This window comes from Myotis davidii, unplaced genomic scaffold (genome assembly GCF_000327345.1).
Source record: "Myotis davidii unplaced genomic scaffold, ASM32734v1 scaffold96, whole genome shotgun sequence".
NCBI classification, from domain to species: Eukaryota; Metazoa; Chordata; class Mammalia; order Chiroptera; family Vespertilionidae; genus Myotis; species Myotis davidii.
The window spans coordinates 2978476-3001486 of NW_006289416.1; the positions used below are offsets into that span (position 1 = coordinate 2978476).

At 39.5% G+C, this 23011-nt stretch overlaps 1 protein-coding gene across 4 annotated transcripts in view; it reads left to right on the forward strand.

Annotated features, from left to right (window-relative positions):
- Positions 1-23011, forward strand: part of LPIN2 (lipin 2) — a 90205-nt gene that overhangs the window by 27276 nt on the left and 39918 nt on the right. For 3 of the 4 annotated variants that reach the window (XM_015562700.1, XM_006761862.2, XM_015562701.1), the window contains one exon: positions 16952-17152. In XM_015562700.1, coding sequence (XP_015418186.1) covers positions 16952-17152 — 201 coding nt within the window. Of the gene's footprint in view, positions 1-16951; positions 17153-17797; positions 17817-23011 lie in introns of those variants that run through there. The other variant, XM_015562702.1, reaches the window with a different exon arrangement.

The following is a 23011-nucleotide window of genomic DNA, read 5'->3' on the forward strand; positions in this document are numbered from 1 at the left end:
AAGAAGGTGGGCAGGTTAATACCAGGCAAGATCTTTTAACGCGCCTTTAACTGGTTTTGAAGTGTGTGATGGTGCGTTATCATAAAGCAAAATTACTTTGCCTGTCTTCTGGCCCATTCTGGTCATTTTACGATCAAAGCGTGGTTCAAATTGATTATTTGTTGTTGGTAGTGATCAGTATTAACGATTTCACCTAGATTTAGAAGCTCATAATACACCACACCTTCCCGATCCCACCAAATGCAGAGCATTGTCTTCTTTCCAAAGCGATTTGGCCTTGCAGTTGATGATGATGGTTGACCTGGATCAACCCATGATTTTGTGCATTTGGGATTCTCAAAATAAATCCACTTTTCATCATCAGTCACAATTCGATGCAAAAAAGACTTTTGTGCCTTTGAAGCAACATTTTACCGATGACTTTATGGTTTTCCATTTGTCTTTCGTTCAGTTGATGGTGGCACCCATTTTCCTTCCTTTAAAATCTTTCCCATTGCTTGTAAACGATCGGAAATTGTTTGCTGAGCAACATTTAATCTTTCAGCAAGTTGTTTTTGAGTTTGACGTGCATCTTCAATAATGCTTGTAATTGTTGGTCTTCAAACTTTTTCGGTTGACTTGGATGTTCTTTGTCTTTCACATAGAAATCATCACTTTTAAAGCATTTAAACCAGCGTTCACAAGTATCTTCAGATGGAGCATGTTCACCATAAGCTTCCCAAAATATGATAACTTTCAGCAGCACTTTTCTTCAAAATAAAGTAATTAATTACAACTTCCTGCAAATGATCTTTTTTTGACACGAAACTTGACATTTTAAACCTAAAAATATGTTAACACCTTCAGCAAATTTGACATATGACATTTTGAAGCTTGCTATCAATACAACAAAATAGCATACATATCAAATCGCATCTATATCAATATATGTGTAACTCCATCTATTGGAAAAAATCCGCATTATTAACTGGTACACCTAGTACTATATTTATTCCCATTTCTTCATCCAGGAAGCCTAAAACATCTTGCTCCTCATATAAAATATTAGATAAATAGTAGTTGATGGATTGAGAAGAAAACTAGTGTTGGATTTTGAAAATTATTGAGCCAGTGACTAGGGTGGAGGGTGGGGAATTGATGGTGTTTGAAGATGCATTAGTGTTGACACATTGTCTTTCCTTAGTTGTACTGCTGAAAAGCTGAAATAAATAGTTGAGTAAAACTTGGGGCCACGACTTGGGAAAGAATGTATCTATAATAATAAAAGCATAATATGCTAATTAGACCCGACAGCTGAACAACCTTCAGGATGAAGCTGTGGTGGCGGGGGCCGAGGCAGAGGCTGTTAGGGGTGATCAGGCAGGCAAGAGAGCTGTTAGGGGCGATCCAGCAGGCAGGCAAGTAGCTAGGGGCGATCCAGCAGGCAGGCAAGCAGTTAGGGGCGATCAGGCAGGCAGGTGAGTGGTTAGGGGCAATGAGGTAGGCAAGCAAGTGGTTAGGGGCGATCAACACTGGGGATGGAGCCCGCAACCCGGTCAGGAAGACAGGCAAGAAGTTAGGGGCATCAAGCAGGCAGGCAGAGTGGTTAGGGGCAATCAGTCAGGCAGGCAGACCGCCCCGCCCGAACAATTTTGTGCACCAGGCCTCTAGTATTTCTATAATGGCATAGTGTCTTCCCTTTTTTGAACCTTACTCAGTCAAAAATAATTGTCTACTTTGTAGATAGTGAGTGTGGTGAAATCATAGAGAAGTGAGCCCAGTGAGCTGAAATCTGTGTTTCCAAACTTCTTAAAGTATATTTTGACAGGCTTGAAATCTGAATTTATCAACTTACTAGCCTTGACAGCCTCATGTCACCTTATTAAACAACAAAAAACTAAAGTCTGAGGTTAGTACAAGGAGGCTTTCACTGGGTTACATTTGGGTTATTTTCTTGCTAATTTTCCCAGGGTGTTCTTCAAGTTAGAATCAGTATCAGCATGTTTGTATTTAAGTCCTTTGTTGGCAGACATCAGAAATGGACTCTGAACAAGCCAACAAACAAACTTATGACTGTTTATCATTCAGAGAGATGATAAGAGGGCAAGAACTAGGGCTGCTTGGCATCTCGGTGTCTTGAGCTAGTGAGCCTTCTGGATGGCTCAGGTGGCTTAGCCTCGCCGGTTTCTGATTACGTTGACTCTCCATACACACTTCAAGAGTATCAATTTGGTTCAGTTTGGGTCAGATGTCTCCTCACTCCATTAGCCAGTTGATGCCAAGGCCCAAGCCCCATATTATAGACATGGCTACTGGGGTTTACTTCTGTGTCTGGGGATCTCAGAGAGGAAATCATTGCGATACAGGGAGCCCTATTTATAATATGCGCTGAAGCCAGCCATTGCTTCATACAGCTGTTCAAATACCAAAACAAGATTATTGAGTCAGAAAATTTCCTCTGTATTCAAAAGGTTGTTGTTGAATAGTACTGAGTTGTAATTAGGGAAGGAACTCCTAGAAAAGCAATCTTCCCAGACCAGAATTTTTTAAAATGAGTTTTTGATGGAATCACTGGCAGTCCTAGAATTAATCTTACAAAATGATCAGGTCAGCTGTTTGTTCAGTAAAACATATAAAATTCAAGGTCTATTAAGTTTGGATTACATGTCCAGGTAACAGATATGCCTTACAGACTGGGATATATACTGAAAGATCCAAAGGTTCACACCCTCCCCGCCCCCCCAGTCTATTTTATGACAGATTGATTTTTTTAAAAATATTTTTTTATTGACTTCAGAGAGGAAGGGAGAGGTAGAGAGAGAGGAAAACAATATCCTCAGGTGAGAATTCAAGTTAAAAAATTAAAAAATATATTTTTATTGATTATTTCAGAGAGGAAGGGAGGAGAGAGAAATAGAAACATCTCAGTGATGAGGGAGAATTATTGATCAACTGCCTCCTGCACACCCCACACTGGGGATGGAGCCCGCAACCCGAGCATGTGCCCTTGACCGCCCAAACACGGGACCCTTCAGTCCGTAGGCCAACACTCTATCCACTGAGCCAAACCAGCTAGGGCAACAGATTGATTTTGGAACTAAAGAACAGTCATGGAATTTTATCAGAGGGTCTCTTGCTTTTATCTGGAGCTATGCTTTCCTAACCTGGCTCATCTTCATTATTAAGTTAAACTTTTAAAAAGATCCAGGGAAAATTGCATTTAAAAAACTGTCCAGGATGATTTCATGTATATACAATTTTGAACCAATGGAATAAATAATATTTTTCAAGTTCAACCTTGACAGAAAGTTCCCCACCAACTCTACCCTTTTTATTTTCATATCTAAGTCAGTTTGTTCATTCATTCAACAATATTTACTGAATTCCAACTATGTGCCATATGTATTTCTAGCTCTGTCTAGAAATTGTGGCATGATTCTAACCAACTGCTTTCTTTCCATTAACATCTGCCTTGGGTTGGTCATCAGGTCTTACTGATTCTCAGCCTCCTTTGTACCTCTTCTGCCTTTACAGTTGTGCCATCTCTTGCTTGAATTGGTTGTAGTAGCTTCTGAAGTGGACTCTGCTTTTAGCCTCCTCTTCTCCAGTACATCTATCTCCCCACTCCTAAGTCATTGAGTCACTTCCTTGACTACAACCACTGCTGGTGCCCATTGCCCTTGAGATACACTTGAAGCACAGGTCCAAGACCTTGCATAACTTCTCACCTTTGCCTCATACTCAGCATACTCATCATGTGTTCTTCTCTCTGTCTGGGACTGCCCACTGAAACTTCCTTTTCTTGGCCTAATATACTTCTCACATTTACACTGCTAGAACAAATATTTGCTGCTTCCTGAAGCCTTCCTTGACTCTCCCATGCAGTTTTTTTTTTCCTCCTTTCTCTAGTCTAAAAGTTACCAAAATAGCATTACCACAGGCATTATGTAAATTAAGACAGTATGTCTCTTTCTCTGTTGGACCCAGAGGCCTCTGAGAGAAGGATGGAAGGATTTTATTTACAGTGGATCCTCGGTTCTTGAACTTAATTTGTTCCGGAAGGCTATTGAAGAAGTGATTTGTTCAAAAACTGATCATTTTTTCTCATTAGAAGGAATTTATTCTTATTTGTTCCAGACCCCCAAATGCTTCCCTGTTTAAACCTTTCTTATATATAGTACATATCGAATGTACTGTTTAATCTATGAACAAACACTGCTTTTCTTAAATTTATCAAACCACCTCCTACTTAGCCTTAAATGAGTCACTTTCAGCACTCATTCCAGGGTTGTCTTTTAGGAAGTCAGCATCTTCGCTTTTTCACATATCGCTGCCTCCAAAATACTGTCACAGCTTTTCGTTTATCCAAATCAACAACCATTTTTGTACCTCTTCAATTGCTTGTGATCATTCTTTCTTTTACACCATTATCAACAGTAGTATTCTTGATTGTCCATTTCTTCAGCAACAAAAGTGAAAAAAAAAATCGCAGTGCAATTTCCTGAAAGGTTAACAACTCCAGGTTTAGCGGAAAACTGACTGGCACTCTCTTTTGTGGCCTGAGAGATACTTTTTGTCATGCCAATACATCATGACAAAGGGTAGTGAGATCTAGAACCTAAGTTTTGTTCAATAACCAAGACATTTTTCCTGTGAACAGCTTGGTCAAGAATTAAATTGTTCAGGATGGGATTCATTTGAGAACTGAAGTTTAACTGTATCTTTATATTGTAACGACTTACTGTGGTACCTGTCATGAGGCAGGTGCTCAATTTTGTTTGACTATATGAAAATCCTGTCAGACACAGGTCAGTATAATGGGCATTTTGATAAGTAGATTATAAATTATCTGTTGTGTGTCTTGAAGGAGTTACACAGTCGGAGTTTTGGTTTGGTTTTTGGTTCACAGATTCTGTAGATGGGGCACTAAATGGTCTAGAAATGAAGGAGAGTCCTGTTCCAATGATCACCCTGTACTTTGGGGCAGAAAGAGACCTGCCATGTTTTTGAGCAGATGTTTGGGGCAGTGCATTTTATCTTTTACTTATTTATTTTTAATTGATTTTAGAGAGGAAGGGAGAGGGAGAGAGAAATGGAAACATCAATGATGAGAGAGAATCATTGATTGGCTGCCTCCTGCATACACCTTACTGGGGATGGAGCCCACAACCCAGGCATATGCCCTGACCGGAAATTGAACTGTGACCTCCTGGTTTCAAGGAGGGCCACACTCAACCACTGAGCCACACTGGCCGGCTTGGGCAGTGCATTTTAGATATGCAATTATCAGCATTTCCTCAAGGATTTTGGCTTCAAGGAGATCCAAATGGGGCTTAATTAACCATCTACTTTGTGAAGCTCCTGGAGTTGGGAACAATCTCTCTGATTGAGGACAAGGGCTATATCTTGCGCAACTATTTCCTGTTTCTTATTTTGTAAAGCAAATATTAAAAGGCAGCTAGGTCCTGGCCAGGTAGCTTAATTGGTTAGAGCATTGTCCCCATACACCAGTGATGGCTAACCTATGACACGCGAACTCATTTTTTTGGTTGATTTTTCTTTGTTAAATGTCATTTAAATATATAAAATAAATATCAAAAATATAAGTCTTTGTTTGACTATGGTTGCAAATATCAAAAAATTTCTATATGTGATACGGCACCAGAGTTAATTTAGGGTTTTTCAAAGTGCTGACATGCCGAGCTCAAAAGGTTCGCCATCACTGCTATACATCAAGGTTGCGGTTTATATCCCCAGTCAGGGTACATAAAAGAATCATTCAATTAATGCATATAAAATCAATTTTTTTAAAGGCTATCGGATAGAAAATAAGAAAAATTAAAATAAACAAGTTAGCATTCTGCTGTGATGGGAAAAAAGAAAAACTGAGAGGTACAGAATAAGTCATTTAATTGAATTTAAGTGGCCAAGAGCAGCTTCTTCAGGAAGGCTGGGTTCTTTGTCAGGTTTAGCATCAGTTGTCTGTGGCACTGCTTGCTGCTCAAAGACTGCACCTGTTTTGCTTTATTTTGTTTTGTTTTTATTGATTTCAGAGAGGAAGAAAGAGGGATAGAAGCATCAATGATTAGAGAGAATCATTGATTGGCTGTCTCATGCACACCTCCCCTCCCCCACTTTCCCTCCCTCCCCTGCCAGGAAGTGAGCCCATAACCTGGGCATGTGCCCTGACCAGGAATTGAACTGTGACTTCCTGGTTCATAGGTCAACACTCAACCACTGAGCCATAACAGCCGAGCGAGCAAGACTGCACTTGTTTTGAATAGTTCTTTGTTCTATGTGTTTAGCTAAGTTGTAACCTCCTGTAGGCCATTATGGTTCCCATGTGTCTGCTGGGCACAAGATACAAGGTTTAGAGAAAATGTCTTGTCTGAGTTCATCAGCCCCCACAGGATGTGGGCAGATCTGCTAGGGGCCTTTCACCCCCTCTTGTCCCAAACCAGGGAGAATTTTGCAGGTTCTGCTATGTGTGCTATTGTTACCTTTCATCGCCCACTTTTCAGGAAGGAAAGTTTTCAGCCAGGCTGAGTGGTACCCTCCTTTTGGGGACTCTGTCTTCAGGATCTCTTGTCTTCAGGAACTCCAGTCTGAAGATTTAAACCACAGATGGGAAGTAGCAGGGAGGCTGGGACCCTGAGTCACAGTGGCACTACGTTCTAGTGAATAGTAGTAAACACCTTGTCTCAGTCTAAATGCAAAATGAAATGAATAATGTCTGCCTTGCATAATGTAAATTCTTCTTTTGAAGATCAAATGAAGTATGTTTGAGAAAGTTCTTAAAAAATAAGTGCTATTCAAACGCAGAGTGTAAGCTTGGGTGCCTGGAGGAATTTGGTCCCAGAGCCTAGGTATACGCTGGAATGTGTAGAGGTAACAGTGTTCTGGTGTTTGTTTTCTGAATAGCACATTCCCTCATAGCTGTAAGCAGAAGGTTAGATGGAATGTTGAGGGCAAGTTCTTCGATAAAAGCTGTCCTCAAATCCTCATCATATGGAATCTCCCAGGAAGTTCACACCCTAACAGTGAACCTTGGGTCTAGTGGAAGGGTTAAAAGTCAATGCTAACTCATAGTGCTATGTGGAGGAGACTTGGAGGATAGATATGGTTCTTTGGACTCTCTCTAATCATAATGTTTATGTGTCCAGGTAGCATTAAGTAAAAAATATTACAGTTCCTCAAAAAAACCTGGTGTGTGTATGTATGTGTGTGATTTGTGCTTGTGAGCTTGAAGATAGGGAGGGATGCTCTTCTAGGAATAAATTCAGTTCCACAGTACTCTTTCTGTGGGCATCTTTGTCAGTCTGATTTTCTGATTATGTATTGTCTTTGCTTTTTCTCTGAGATTTCACTTGCAGCAAGGAATCTGGGGGTTTCATCATTGCTTAGAGCATTTCTGTCACTTAGCAATTCAGGGAACAGCATAGGCTCTAGAACAGGGGTGGGGAATGTCCGGCCTAACCACCTGCGGCCTCTCCCCCTGGCCTTCCCGCCCCTGATCGGCCCCACCCACCTCGATCGGGGGCAGAGCCTGCTGGCCAACAGTCCTCAGCCCCTCCCCCCGGCCGGCCCAGCCCAATCGCCCTGATGGTGGTGGGCCAGCCGGACCCCACCCGTGCACGAATGCGTGCACCCAGCCTCTAGTACTAGTATAAAATGGATATATGAAGGTAATCTTAAAACTTAGGAAACAGATTTTGATTATATGTATAAAAGCAGTTTAGAATATATCAATTTGTATTGATAAGAATTTTTAAATTGTAATATTTTAATGGCTTCCTATATCTTGGTAGTTACTCTTTTCTCTAACAGACATTTTTATTTTTGATTGAACAAATTACCTTTAAATAATTTTGGGCGGTTTTTGGAGGAGGGAGAAGATCTGTATTTGAACCTATTTACTGATGCTTTCCATTTATAAATCTCTACTACATATCATGATGATTTGCTTTAGTGTCTTTGATGCTCAGGTAAAGTTGCTAAGCAAATCTTTAAACTTCCGGTAAATAATTGAATCTGGAAAGCTACCCATTTATTCCAGGCACTAGTGTATGTTTAAATTATTTGATAAGAAAAATCTGATAGTGGGCACCATTGAATTGCATATATGAAGGGCTGTTTGATCTATTGAATTTTATGTATGAAGGGTCATTTGACCTCTAATAATTTTTTAGTTGATTACCCCCTACTGATTTTTTTTTCATTTTTTAGTATAGTGATCTATAAGTGCCTGCCAGGCCTGTCTGTGCCATTTGTCTAGCTTTGGGTCTCCCATTTAAAGAAACACAGATAATTCTGCGTTTAAAGTGGAAGTAAACATAGTCATTTCCGATATTTTAAGGAATAATAATGCTTAGCCCAGAATAAGTGAGACCATGTTGTGGTTGTACAATAAACTCTTTGGTGTGTAGTAGTGTCCTTTAGAAGAGGGTGGTACATAATTCAGTGTGATTTCTAGTGGACATAATAACTAGGGCTGTCTGATACTGTTGTGAATTTCTTGGTGAACGGAGTGTCTCTCTGTCGACTGGAAGCATCCCTAAATTGAAAAGCAGTGTAACATAGGATGTTAAAGAAGATACTTGTCTTAGCCAGCCCTCATCCTGGATGTAGACAACTCCCTCTCACTGTGTCCTCACATGGTGGGAGGAGAGAGAGCATGCTCTGTCTTCTTCTGGTAAAGACATCGATCCCATCATGGGGGAATCAATGTCCTCATGACCTCATGTAAACCTAATGACTTCCCAAAGACTACATCTCCGAGTTAGAGCTTCAACCTATGAATTTGGGTGTTGGGGGTAAACATTCAGTCCATAATAATACTTAAAAACTTTCTAAGCCTCAATTTTATTATCTTTAAAAATAGAAATTCTATTTACCTACAAGGTGGTTCTGAGATGATAATGCTTAATAAGCTTAAGAATAGTAGGCTTTCAAAAATGGTAGTAGCTGCTACTGTGATGATTATTAACTTTATCATATTTCAGAATAAAATGCTAGAAACCTTTTTGGTATTTGTTGCAAGACTGAGTTGGATTAATTCTTCCAGTTTTAAGAATCAATAAATGCATTTTAATGTTTTTCTTCATGCTTGTGAGCTGGAAGATAGGGATGCTGTTCTATGAACATTCTTCAGTTCCACGATGTTCTTTCTGTGTGGAAATCTTTATGTCGGTCTGCTTTCTGATTATGTACCGTCTTGGCTTTTCCTCTGAATTTTTATCTACCTCTTTCTGCATTCTTCTCCCTTGGTCTCTGTCACTCTCTGTTCTTGAGTTCATGTTCTCTTCCACTTCTTTTTCTCATCATTCACTATAAAATATGATAGTTTACTTGGCTATATTTTTTAATCTTAGTTTTATTTCAAAAGCTTATTTTACTGGCTTACCCAACCATCTATCTTTTCTGCCCTCGCACAGAGTCCTGCTTTCCTAGACTATGATCAGGACAGGTTGGTGGTGTCAGAGACCTGACTTTGCCGTCACTGGGTTTTATTATTGCTAGTGCTGAGCTGGGCATGTAGGAATAAAGTTTTATGGTGCTAGATTCTGCTTAAAAGAGGAAGCTGTTTAAGGTATCGTGTATACAATGACTAACAGCTTTTCCTCCAGACATAACCATGAGGAAGCCCTCCACCCTCCCCCAGCCTTTTTGGGTTCTCCCTTAGCACTGTTTTGCTCCTCATTCCCAGGGTATAGTGACTATTAAGGCGTAAGGACTCCCTTTACTTTTGTTTTCTCAGCCTTCATAACATAAATAGAATTGTTTTATATCTGCTAAGAGAAAATTAGTCATTCGACAGACTGTATTTTTCTACATTTAACAACTGGCATTTACACAATAGACTTTCTTTTATAACAAACAGCATAGCCTTCAACCATGATAATTAAAATCATATTGAATAGGTGTAGTTACACTTAATTATGAATTCTGTTGATTCCATGTTGACGTAAGCTTATTATAAATTTACTTTATAAGACTTGTTTATGGCTGAATGAAGTTGCATAAAAGTTACCATTTTCAGTTTCTTTTAAGAAAAGGCTTATTTAATCAGCTATTTTTTTTTAAATTTTAACAAAACTAATTTTAAAATTGTCACTATCAGCCTGGCCAGTGTGGCTTAGCTATTGAGCGTCGACCCAAGAACCAAGAGGTCACTGGTTCAATTCCTGATCAGGGCACATGCCTGGGTTTTGGGCTCAATCCCCTGTAGGGACATGCAGGAGGCAGCCGAGTGATGATTTCTCTCTCATCGATGTTTCTCTCTATCCCTCTCAACTTCCTCTCTCTCTAAAAATCAATAAAAACATTTTTTTAATAATTGCCACTATCAGTCAAGCATTAATACAAAGATTGACTACTTGGGTGCTGTTTGTTTGACTGTGTGCCAGGAAAGGCAAAAGAGCATGATGTGAATATATATTACTTACACAATATGAAAATTCATATGTATATATAATGGATTTTATTCTTTAAAAAAAAATCTTTATTGTTGAAAGTACTATATATGTCCCCTCTTTTCCCCATTGACCTCTTTTAGCCAACCCCAACCATTACCCTAGGCCCGTGGTCGGCAAACTGCGGCTCATGAGCCACATGCATCTCTTTGGCCCCTTGAGTGTGGCTCTTCCTAAGCCTTAGGAGTACCCTAATTAAGTTAATAACAGTGTACCTACCTATATAGTTTAAGTTTAAAAAATTTGGCTCTCAAAAGAAATTTCAGTCGTCGTACTGTTGATATTTGGCTCTGTTGACTAATGAGTTTGCCGACCACTGCCCTAGGCCTTCACCACACTATTGTCTGTGTCTGTGGGTTATGCATATATGCATACCAATTCATTGGTTGATCTCTTCCCACCTACCTTTTCTCTGAGATTCAACAAGTGTGTTCCATGCTTCTATGTCGGCGGATTTACTTTATTCATTATATTCCACATATGAGTGAGATCATGTGATACTTAACTGGCTTATTTTGCTTAGCATAATACTTTCCAGGTCTCTCCATATTGTTTCAAAGGGTAAGAGATTTTTCTTTTTTACTGCTGCATAGTACTCCATTGTATAAACATACCACGGCTTTTTTATCCGCTCATCTACTGATGGGCACTTGGGTTATTTCCAGATCTTAGCTATTGTATATTGCACTGCAATGAACATAGGAATGCATAGATCCTTTCTGAGGTATTTCAGGTTTCTTATGATATATTCCTAGAAGTGGGATCACTGGGTCAAATGGCAGTTTCATTTTTAAATTTTTAGGAAATTTCATACTGTTTTCCACAATAGTTGCACCAGTCTACATTCCCAGTGTACTAGGCTTTCCTTTTCTCCACATCCTCACCAGCACTTGTCATTTGTTGATGATAGCCATCCTGACAGGTATGAGGTGTTACCTCATTGTTGTTTTAATTTGCACCTCTCTGATGATTAGGACTTTGAGCATTTTTTCTTCCGCTTTCACCACTCTTACTCAGCATAGTCCTGAAAGTCCTAGCCAGAGCAGTCAGACATGATGAAAAAACAGAAAGCATCCATATTGGAAAGGAGGAAGTAAAACTGTTATCATTTGCAGATGACATGTTATTATTATACATAGAAAACCCCAAAGACTCTACCAAAAAACTACTAGATTCCATAAGTGAATTCGGCAATGTAGCAGGATACAAAACCAACATCCAGAAACCGATGGTATTTTTATACACCAATAATGAATTCTCAGAAAGTAAAAAAAAATCCCATTTACCAATGCAACAAAAAAATCAAGACACACAGGAACAAACTTAACAAAGGAGGTAAAAGACTTATACCGGAAAACTACAGGATGTTGAAAAAAGAGAGAGAGGAAGATATTAACAAGTGGAAGAATATGCAGTGTTCGTGGATTGGTAGAATCAACATCATTAAAATGTCCATACTACCCAAAGCAATCTGCAGATTCAACATAATCCCTATTAAATGGCATATTTCACAGATCTAGAACAAATACTCCAAAAATTCATATGGAATCAAAAAAACCCCCAAATAGCCACAGCAATCCCGAGAAAGAACAAAGTTGGAGGGATCACAATACCAGACATCAAGCTATACTACAAGGCCACTGTAATCAAAACAGCCTGGTACTGACACAAGAACAGGCACATCGATCAGTGGAACAGAACAAAGAACCCAGAAATTGACCCAAATCATTACACTCAATTATTTGACAAAGGAGGCAAGAGCATGCAGTGGAGTCAAGACATGTTGGGAAAATTGGACAGATACATGCAAAAAAATAAAACAACCACCAACTTACACCATATGCAAGAATAAACCCCAAATGGATAAAATACTCAAGTGTAAGTTGTGAAACCACAAAAATCCCAGAAGAAACCATAAGCAGCAAAATCCTAGACATCTCTAGTAGCAATATGCTTGCTGGTACATCTCCTAGGGCAAGGGAAACAGGAGAAAATCCAGAATATGAAAATTCTGATAGACTATTTTAGTTTGCTGAAAAATACTTGTGGTAAGTGAAAAATTTTACCTCACTTTCATTTTTGGAGACATTCTTAGCATATAAAAATTATATCCCATGACCCCCCAAATAAGGCACAAACAAGGTGTTTATTCCCTTTAAATTAGTTGTGCTCTTTCATGAAACAAAATGTAATGATATATTTATACGGTGAATCACCTGAAAAGATGTTCATCATCATTAGCCATTAGAGGAATGCAAATTAAAACCAATATCATTACACAACTGTCATCATGGCTAAATTAAAAAATAGTAACAATGCCAATTCCTGGCCAGGGGTGTGGAGAAACTGCATCTCTTAAACATTGCTGGTGGGAATATAAAGTGATACAGCAACTCGAATGGCAGTGTCTTTAAAAATTAAGCATGCAATTCCCATTCAACTCAGCCACCATATTCCGGGGGTGTTTACCCTGGTCAATTGAAAACTTATATTCATGTGAAAACCTATATAGGAATGCTTATAGCAGTTTTCTTTGTTAGCTTAGCTGTTCCTCAACAGGTGACTGGTTGAACAAAATATGGTACATTCATACCATGAATGTACTATCACACTATGAATGTACTACTTCACAGTAAAAAGGCACAAACTGTTCACCCATGCAGCAACCTGGATGAATCTCCATAGAAATGTGAGTGGAGCATGGAACAGACTGCAGAATCTTGGATGAAAGGTGGGGAAGGGTGGGTGGGGGTAATCAACCAAAGAACTTGTATGCATATATGCATAGCCCATGGACACAGACAATAGGGTGGTGAAGGCCTGGTGCTGGAGTGGGGAAGCAGGAGTGAGTTGAAGTGAGGCAATAGGGGAAAATGGGGACATATGTAATACTTTCAACAATAAAGATTAAAAAAATCCTATCTAATAAAAGAGAAACATGCAAATTGACCATAACCCTGACACCCTTCCCATTGGCTAACCAGCAGGATATGCAAATTAACTGCCAACCAAGATGGTAGCCAGCAGCCAGGCAGCTCAAGCGAACAGGAGGCTTGCTTGCTCCAGTGACGGAGGAAACCAAGGTTCCCTGCCTATGGCAGCCCAGCTCTGAGCTCCGGATGCAACAATGTTGCAATTATAGAAGCTAAGCAAAGCCCAGATGGCTGCTTTCAGCCAGCAGTGGGCTCAGAGCTTAGAGCAGCAGTGATGGCAACAGAGTTTTAGTTATAGAAGCTAAACAAAGCCCAGATATCTGCTTTCAGCAGCCGAGGCCTCAAGCTGGAGCCGGCCTCAGAGCTAAAGCCGGCTCTCAGCTCCAGTGACAGCCATAGAAAATAAATAAATCCCAGAATAAAAAAGAAAAAAAGGAGAGGCTGGGAGCTTCAGTTACCCGCCAGCCTGAAAATGGCCCTCAGCCCCTCATCCAGACTGGCCAGGCACCCCAGATGGGACTCCCACCCTAGAGGGGGTGCGGGCAGCCTAAAAACAGCCATCAGCCCATCATCCAGGCTGGCCAGGCACCCAAGCGGGACCCCCACCCTGATCCGGGACACCCTTCAGGGCAAACGAGCCAGCCCCCAGCTGTGCACCAGGCCTCTATCCTATAATACAGGCAGGGCGGGACAGCGCGAGCTGCCATCCGGGCCCCATGTGCAGCCCTGGGCAGCGGGGCATAAGCCCCGCCCTCAGCTGGGACCCCTGTGTGCCACCTGAGCCCCCAGCCGGGACCCTCATGCTGCCTAAGCCCCGTCCCCAGCTGGGACCCTATTACTATTGGAGAGCAGGAAAGTGCCGCTAGGCCCTGGGTCGCTGTGGTGATCCGGCCATCGGTAAGTAAAAAAGTGCGGCCTGTAGGCAGCCCCCAGCTGCGCCTGATCCGAGAGCAGGAAAGCCCGGCCTGCGGACAGCCCCCAGCTGGGCCTGCTCCCTGGTCGCCATGGAGACCTGGAAGCGGGAAAGCCCGGCCTGTGGGCAGCCCCCTGCTGGGCCTGCTCCCCTGTTGCCATGGCAATCCTGGAGCAGGAAAGCCTGGCTTGCAAGCAGCACCCCCATCCTGGCCATAGCTCAAGGGAGAGTACAACATGCAGTGGAGGCCAGGAGCCTGAGAGATCAACACAGAGGGGCTCCTGTTCCAAGTCTCCATGGTGTGGCTTGGGGCAGTCCCCCAGCAGACACACACACACAGTGCCTGCGCTGAGCCTCCAGTGTGGCTGGGGGCAGACCCCCAGCGGACACACACACACACACACACACACACACACACACCACACACACACACACACACCAGTGCACGAATTTCGTGCACCAGGCCTCTAGTAAAATACAAAAAACAATTTTTTAAAAAATGTGAGTGGAAAAAGGCAATCTCAAAAGGTTACATACTACATGATTCCATTTATATAACTTTCTTTAAAATGACAAAAATCACAAAAATGAACAGAGTAGTGGTTGACAGAGATTAGGGAGGGAAGTAGGTGTGTGTGGCTATGAAAGGCCAGTAGGATGTTTCTTTGTGATGATGGAAATGTTCTGAATTTTAACTGATAGCGATGTTGATATCCCGATTGTCATACTGCACTAGAATTTTGCAAGATGTTACCTTTGGGGGAAACTGGTAAAGAGTACGTGGGATTGCTTTGTATTATTTCTTAAAACAACATGCATTTGAATCTATAATCTCAAAATTAAAAGATTACTTTTAAAAATATATAATGAGTTATAATATAAATATTCTGATGAAATAGTATTTCCTCACCACATATACTTATTATTTTAGTCTCATTTATTGATGGTTCATTTGATCATTCTTTTATTCATTTCAGAAATAATTATTCTAAAACTGATGTCATCACCAACTTGTCACTGTTTTAGAATTTAGCACATAGAGGACACTCCTTAATTTGGTTACTTAGTAGTAAGTTCTACAGATAGTTTTTATCATTTAAATGTACTTTCTATAGGTGTACTTGGGCGCCTTGGTAACATTAGCTATAAAATATTCAAAAAATTTTCCAGGGTAAAAATACTGTGGTTGTGCTTCATGGTGTAAAACTCATGGGCCTTAATTACGCATCCAGCTGTGTACAAGAGTGGAAAGAAATAATCAGATACTGCCGGCAGGCACTTGCTCACCTTTAAAGAGTATGTGAGTTTTTCTACCGGCAGATGTCCTGGCAGGCCCCTATGTTTTCCCAAGAGACGGCATTTTTTTCTCCAGTTCAACTTTGGAATTATCTGACATCATTGAATGTGATCTGGAAACTTTTCTGAACATGTAACTTTGAGCTCTAGGCGCCTCAAAAGCTGGGTTTAGAGAGACAACTGTGCTTATGGATCACCTGGTGAATCATTTCTTAGTTTTCTGATTTGGTGAACATCAGCCTCTGGATTAGCCAGAGCTATGGAAGGCTCTCTTGCTGGTCTGCAGCCCTCCTATCCCCAAGAGAATGCTTTTTGCTGAATTGTGGTTTGACATAGTATCAGGGGTGCCAGTGTCTAACGAATGAAATGGGGTATTTGTGACTGGAAATGAAATTTGATAATCTTAAGACCAGAAAGGACTATTTTTTCCTAATTAGTGGAAGAGTTGAGGTGGGAGACTCTTCCAGGAGACTTCCCCACTTGCCCTCACAGCATATCATTCATGGGTACCCCATTTTGTGGTCAGACAAAGCCAGCCCTAACCACAGCCATAGCAGGTGTGGGTCACAGAGACAGAAAGCATTTCCTCTCAGCCCTGTAGACTTGTGAGGTGCCCTCGCCTTCTTTTTTGACCCTTTTTGGAGGATTCCTACAGCCTTGTGATCCTGGTTTGAACAGTGAATTTTGGCCGAAGAACAAGATTAAACCCAGTTTTTGGCTTTGAACTTTGTGGAACATGAATGTATGTTCCAGTGAGTTATGCTGTAGCATGAAGGGATTTTCCCTATAAGTAATGTTGTAAATTAGATTAGACCCAGTCTAGCTCACTAGAGTTTATTTAATCTAGCATCTGTCTGAACCATAATATTCCATTAATAATATCCCATAGAAAACTCAGCTCTCATTTATCTTTCAGCAGGGTCTCCTGGGGGTGATCTTTGGTCATTTTTTTAACCTGTTTGCTATGGCCAGAGAGGATGCAATAGCCATCTTAGGCAGACGGGCAGTGATGGTGGTCTGGGTTCTTTGGTGGTTCTGTGCAGGTTCTTTACTTTGCAGAAAAATATCTAATGGCATCTAGCACCATCCTTGATGATGGAAAGGAAAAGGAACTTGTGCATACCTCAGATACAAAGGAGGACCATGTAGAATTGTCTATGTGTGAAAATGTATAGAAACAGTGGTAGCATGAGAATAATGGGTTCAAAATCATCAAGGTTACTAATGGTGCATAGTCTGGTGTACAAATGAGCAATGTAATTTTAGCCACTTTAGTTTTTTTCTTTGTCATTATCATTAAATCCACAAATTCAGTGTTAACATTGCCTCTAACTTTTTTTTCTTCTTGTATTTTGTAGTCTCAAACCATGAATTATGTGGGACAGCTGGCCGGGCAGGTGATTGTCACTGTGAAGGAGCTCTACAAGGGTATTAACCAAGCCACCTTGTCTGGGTGCATCGATGTCATTGTGGTGCGGCAGCAGGATGGCACCTATCAGTGTTCACCTTTTCATGTTCGGTTTGGGAAGCTGGGAGTCTTGAGATCCAAAGAGAAAGTGGTGAGTGCAGGGCACAGCCTGTTCCCCAGGAGGGTGAAAAGTTAGATGACAGCAATGAGTAAATCATTACTGTGAGCTCTCTGGGTCTTTTATTTTAAATTTGTATGATGTTAAAGACTGTGGTATGAGAAGTCAACCTTAATTGCATTTTGAAGTTGCTTCTAAATTCATAAAGCCCTACAATAGGAAGTCTCTCCAAAGGAAATCTCCCTGTATTATATAGACTGAAAATTATTTTGATAATCCTATGTGCTGCAGCTCAGAAGAGCAAAACAGAGAAACTGGAGTTATAAATGGGTGTGTTAGGTATATTTAGAAAAAGTTCCTTTACCTTAGATAGCATTTCAAAATGTGTAGGGTAATGCCTTCATAATAATTCTGAATGGAATAGACTGACATAATCAAGAATATGTTACATTTGTTTAAACAGTTAATGCCAAAATTTTTTTTTGTTTTGACAAAGCTGTAAAATCTTATTTGTAATCTAAATTTTGTTGATATCAGGACTTGTCTCCAAATCCAACTGAAATGTAACCCACAGGCCATAGCATAGGCTGGTTGACTTCTATTTATTTTAGGGAAGATACATTTAAAAATACATTTGTGTTGGCTTTTCTTTAACTCTTACATTCTCTTAACCTCCAGGTAATGGAGCAACTGGAAGGTAAGGTTTGTTAGTACATCTGATGTCAATCTAGTCAGAAAATTGAGCTAATAATAAAACTTTGCAGGTACATACTACTCTTGGCCCACAGTATCTACCGAAACCAGTGGTCGGCAAACTGCGGCCCCTTGTGTGGTTCTTCCACAAAACACAACGTGCAGGCATGCACAGACAGTGCGATTGAAACTTCGTGGCCACACTCAAGGGGCCAAAGAGCCACATGTGGCTCTTGAGCCACAGTTTGCCGACCACTGACCTAAATAGTGTGGGGAGATTTTGGTCAGGATTTTAAAGCACAATAAAAGATCCACACCATTTTCTGAAATAGAAGTACAGTGTATGTGTTAGAGGACCACTGGCATAAGTTGAAACCATCTATTTTCAGATTTGGACTATTTCACATAGCAGATCTTATTCTTTAAAATAGAAATTTCCCTTTATGTTAATTAAATTTAGGTTATTTTGAAAGTGAAAGATAAGGTTTATGGATTTCACAAAGTAGATTGAAAAAAACATCTCATTTTTCTAGGTATTAACAAAATCAGTATTCCACTGGAAAGCCACATTTCAGGAGTCAGGGTTTGTATGGTCTGGCCTCTGTTCAGAGTCACCCTTTGGAAACCAAAAGTAGTTGCAACTTGTTTAGTGACTTTGAAACTTTCCATTGCAAAACAGTGTTTAGCCAGTTAACCTTACTGGAATTTTTCTTTCTTTCTGGTACCACTAAGCTGCAGTACTTTCACATTGCATTTGCTTTGGTAGAATCAGTTGTAATCTGTTTATGCACTCAAGCTTGCCATTAGTTGCTCAAGAATCTATATTTGTAAAGCTGCTTCAAAGGTATTGTTTATTTTTGCTGTGATTTTTTTTAAAATCAGATTGAATAAGTCTGGTCTTTCAAAGTGGAACTTACGTATATAATAGTGGCCCCGTGCATGAAATTCGTGCACATTAAAAGGGAATTAATTAGAGGAAATATTGTAATATTGCTGTTTGCCCTTTCTCTATAATAGCAGTGTGAGAGATGAAAGGAAATTAGTAAAATGTATATGAAAATAATATATAAATTCATTAATAAATAGTATCAAAAGAATATAACAAAACAGACATGACATAAAAACAACAAAAACATGATATAAAACAACAGTGATGCAAACAATGACTGATAAAGTGATTAAACTTATTCTAATATCTCCCTGTACACTGCGTTAAGAATGAAAACACTTTCAAAGTGCTTGACTAACTTCCCTTGTGATGAAGTATTTAGAACTTTAACATCACATGCTCTTCGAACTTGGGAGAAAGCAACATATAACTGACCATGTACGAAAACGGGTTCAGGTAGGAATATTCCTACTCTGTCTAGAGTTTGTCCTTGTGATTTATTAATAGTCATGGCAAAGGCTGGCATCACGGGAAACTGTCATCAAGTTAATTTAAATGGGTGGCCAGTGTCAGATGAGGACAAATCAGTTCTTGAAATCGGAACAACCTCTCCCTCTACAGATCCTATTAATACTTCAGCTTTGATAACGTTAGGTTGTAATCTTTTGATAATAAATCTGGTACCATTACAAAGACCCTATTTACTATTAAGATTTCTCAATAGCGTGATGATTGCACCCACTTTGAATTTTAATTTATGACACAGCATTCCCGAAGGAGTAATACTATTAAGAAATTCGATGGCAAAATTTTCCTTTTCTGCATCATCTGTTAAATCAATGGAATCATCACTCACATATGTGTGAAAATCTCCATCAAGTATATTCAAAATTTCTTCATTAATTTTTGAACGTGCTCATTTTTTGGCCAAAGAATTGCATGTTTATAGATATATTTTTAACATTAGCTATACTATTTCCAAAGGTGGCTTCAATAATAGATTCATTACAAATCATTTCACAGGGGATTTCAATAATATCTATTCCTAAATGAAAACTGTTATGCAGTTTGCCATCTCCAAGTTTTACTAACCATTCACTATAAGCAGAATCCTCTGATCTCGTATTTGTTGTAAGAGACAACTTTCTGAAACATCCCCAAACATTACAGTAAACTCATTTGTACTATGGCCGATCGCATAGCATGCGGTACAATACTGAGACATTGTCGAAAATCCCCTCCAAGAAAGAGAACTTTCCCACCAAATACAACATTCAAATTCATAATTTCTCTTAGTAATCTGTTTATGGTGTTTATGGCATGACTGGATGCCATGGTGCATTCATCAATAATGAGAAGTTGGGCCTTTTTATAGTTTTAGCAACTTTACTGTTTATATCAAGTCTAGAAATTGAAGTTTCATTTCATGGAATTGGTAATTTATATTGGGAATGAAAGGTTCTTCCACCGAGAAGTAAATTTACAGCACTTCCTGTAGATGCTGTGGGTAAAACAGTACCACCACGACCTCTATTATAATGTATTAAAAGTTTATAAAGATATGCCTCCACACTCCTAGGGCTGGTTCCTGCCTCAGGAAACAGTTTGGGGAGGGTGCAGCCATTGCTAAAGCAACCCCTGCAGGACTGACTTCCTTCTGGTTGGTCAAGCTTTGGTTGTGATGGGTGTTACACCCAGGGTTTTTATATAAATAGATAAGCATTTGTGCATCTCAAATGATGACTGGGCAAATAAGATACCTTTTTCTGCATGCTCTATGCTTCTAAGAGAGTAATACAGTTTCTGTACAAAGTTACACAAATCATTGTGTTAAATATGTTAATTTCTTCTTTTCCACTCCTGGCTTGATATCCCAGAAACTCAAAAGATATTTTTGGGAGGAAATTTGGCTATTTGACCAAAACACTGCTTTCCTGTAACAATAAAATGATATCCACTTTGAGATTACCTGGCACTTTAGATTAACTATTAGTCTTATTTTAGGTCAGTTTGGATTAGGGAAAGCAATTTATTGATTTTAAACTTAGACTCAATTTTCATTTATGGCACCACCAATTAACTGAACTTTAATATCTAACTATCTATCTATCTATCTATCTATCTATCTATCTATATAATCTTTTTATTGATTTCAGAGAGAGGAAAGGAGAAGAGGAAAGATAGAAACATCAAAGATGAGAGAGAATCATTCTTCGGCTGCCTCCTGCATGCCCCCTACTGTGGATCCAGCCACAACCCCGGCATGTGTCCCTGGCTGGAATTGAACCTGGGACCCTTCAGTCCCTAGGCCAATGTTCTATCCACTGAGCCAAACCGGCTAGGGCTATGAGCTGAACTTTAAGGTGAAATCATAATCACCTTAAAAATCTCCGGTTAGAAAAAATAATAATTTTCCCACTGCCATTGGTATGTTTTTGTTTGATAGAATACCAACACAGTACTCCCAGTACGTTTCATAACTCAGGAGTTTAATTTCAGAAGGTAAAACTGCACTTGATATTTTAAAATATATTTTTGTTTTGTAACACAAAACATTATTTGATTACTTATCAAAGTTAAATAACCCAGTGTATTAGGAAAGATAGTTTCCATTGTGGATGACAAAAATCCACCTCACTAGCTTAAGCAAAAGGGGAATTTACTGGTTTGCATGACTAAAGTCCAGGGGCATTTGAATTAATCAGGCTCTATTTAGAGTCTCTGAAGGTATTATCAGAACTCTCTTCCCCTCCACCTCTCAGCTCCCCTTCCCTTTGTGTATATTCTAATACAAGATGGCCACCACTACCTCCAGGCTTGCTTCTTATTAACTCAGCAACCCCAGTGGAAAGAGAGCTTTCCCTTCCTATACTTGAAAGTGCTCAGATGTTTATTGGTGATGATTTTTCCCAGTGAGGACCATGCAGAGTTCAGTACACTTAGATTATGGACTATTCTACTTATATTTATATCATGTTTTTATCTATAGGGTGGGGCAAAAATAGGTTTGCAGTTATGAGTAGGAGAAAACAGTTTATTCATGTATTATTATTTGTTATTGTGTTATTTTTCATATGAACAACTGTAAATATACTTTTGTCCCACCCTATATGTTTGCCTTTATATCCCTTTAACAGTCTAAAACTAGAGTTTACAAGGTTATTCATAAAAGTTTTAAAAGTTGGTATTATTTATTATTGTACAATTATCGGATTAAAAGATTTGATTCAACGAGAAAAATTAGGATTCTTCCATAACCTTTATAAATATTTGTCATAACTTGAAAAATTCTTTTTTTTAAATTTCTATTTTCTAAAAATCTTTATTGCTGAAAGTATTGCATATGTCCCCTTTGCTCCCCATTGACCTCTCCCAGCCTGCTCCCATCCCCACTCCAGGCCTTTACCACCCTATTGTCTGTGTCCATGGGTTATGCATATATGCATACAAATTCTTTGATCTCTTCCTACCCATCCACCCCTGACTTCCCTCTGAGATTCGACAGTCTATTCCATGCTTCTGTCTCTGGATCTATTTTGTCCAACAGTTTATTTTGTTCATTAGATTCCACATCTGAGTGAGATCATGTGATACTTGTCTTTCTCTGACTGGCTTATTTTGCTTAGCATAATGCTCTCCAGGACCCTCCATGCTGTCTCAAAGGGTAAGAGATCTTTCTTTTTTATTGCTGCATAGTATTCCATTGTGTACATGTACCACATTTTTTTATCCATTCACCTACTGATGGGCACTTGAGCTATTTCTAGATCTTAGCTATTGTAAATTGGGCTGCTATGGATTAGAGGTGCATGCATTCTTTCTGATTGGTGTTTCTTTGGATATAGTCTTAGAAGTGGGATCACTAGGTTAAATGACAGTTCCATGTTTAATTTTTTGAGGAAACTCCATACTGTTTTTCATAATGGCTGCACCAGTCTGCATTCCCACCAGCAGTGTACTAGGGTTCCCTTTTCTCCACATCCTCGCCAGCACTTGTCATTTGTTGATTTGTTGATAGTAGCCATTCTGACAGATATGAGGTGATACCTCATTGTGGTTTTAATTTGTATATCTCTGATGATCAGTGACTTTGAGCATTTTTTTTTTGAGAAGTGTCTATTTAGGACATTTGCCCATTTTTTAAATTGGATTGTTTGTCTTTTGTTGAGTTGTATGAGTTCCTTATATATTTTGGGAATTCACCCCTTATCAGATGTATCGTTCTGTTTTGAACATATTTAAATATGTTCTCTCATACAGTGGACTCCCTTTTCATTTTGTTGATGGTTTCTCTTGCTATTCAGAAGCTT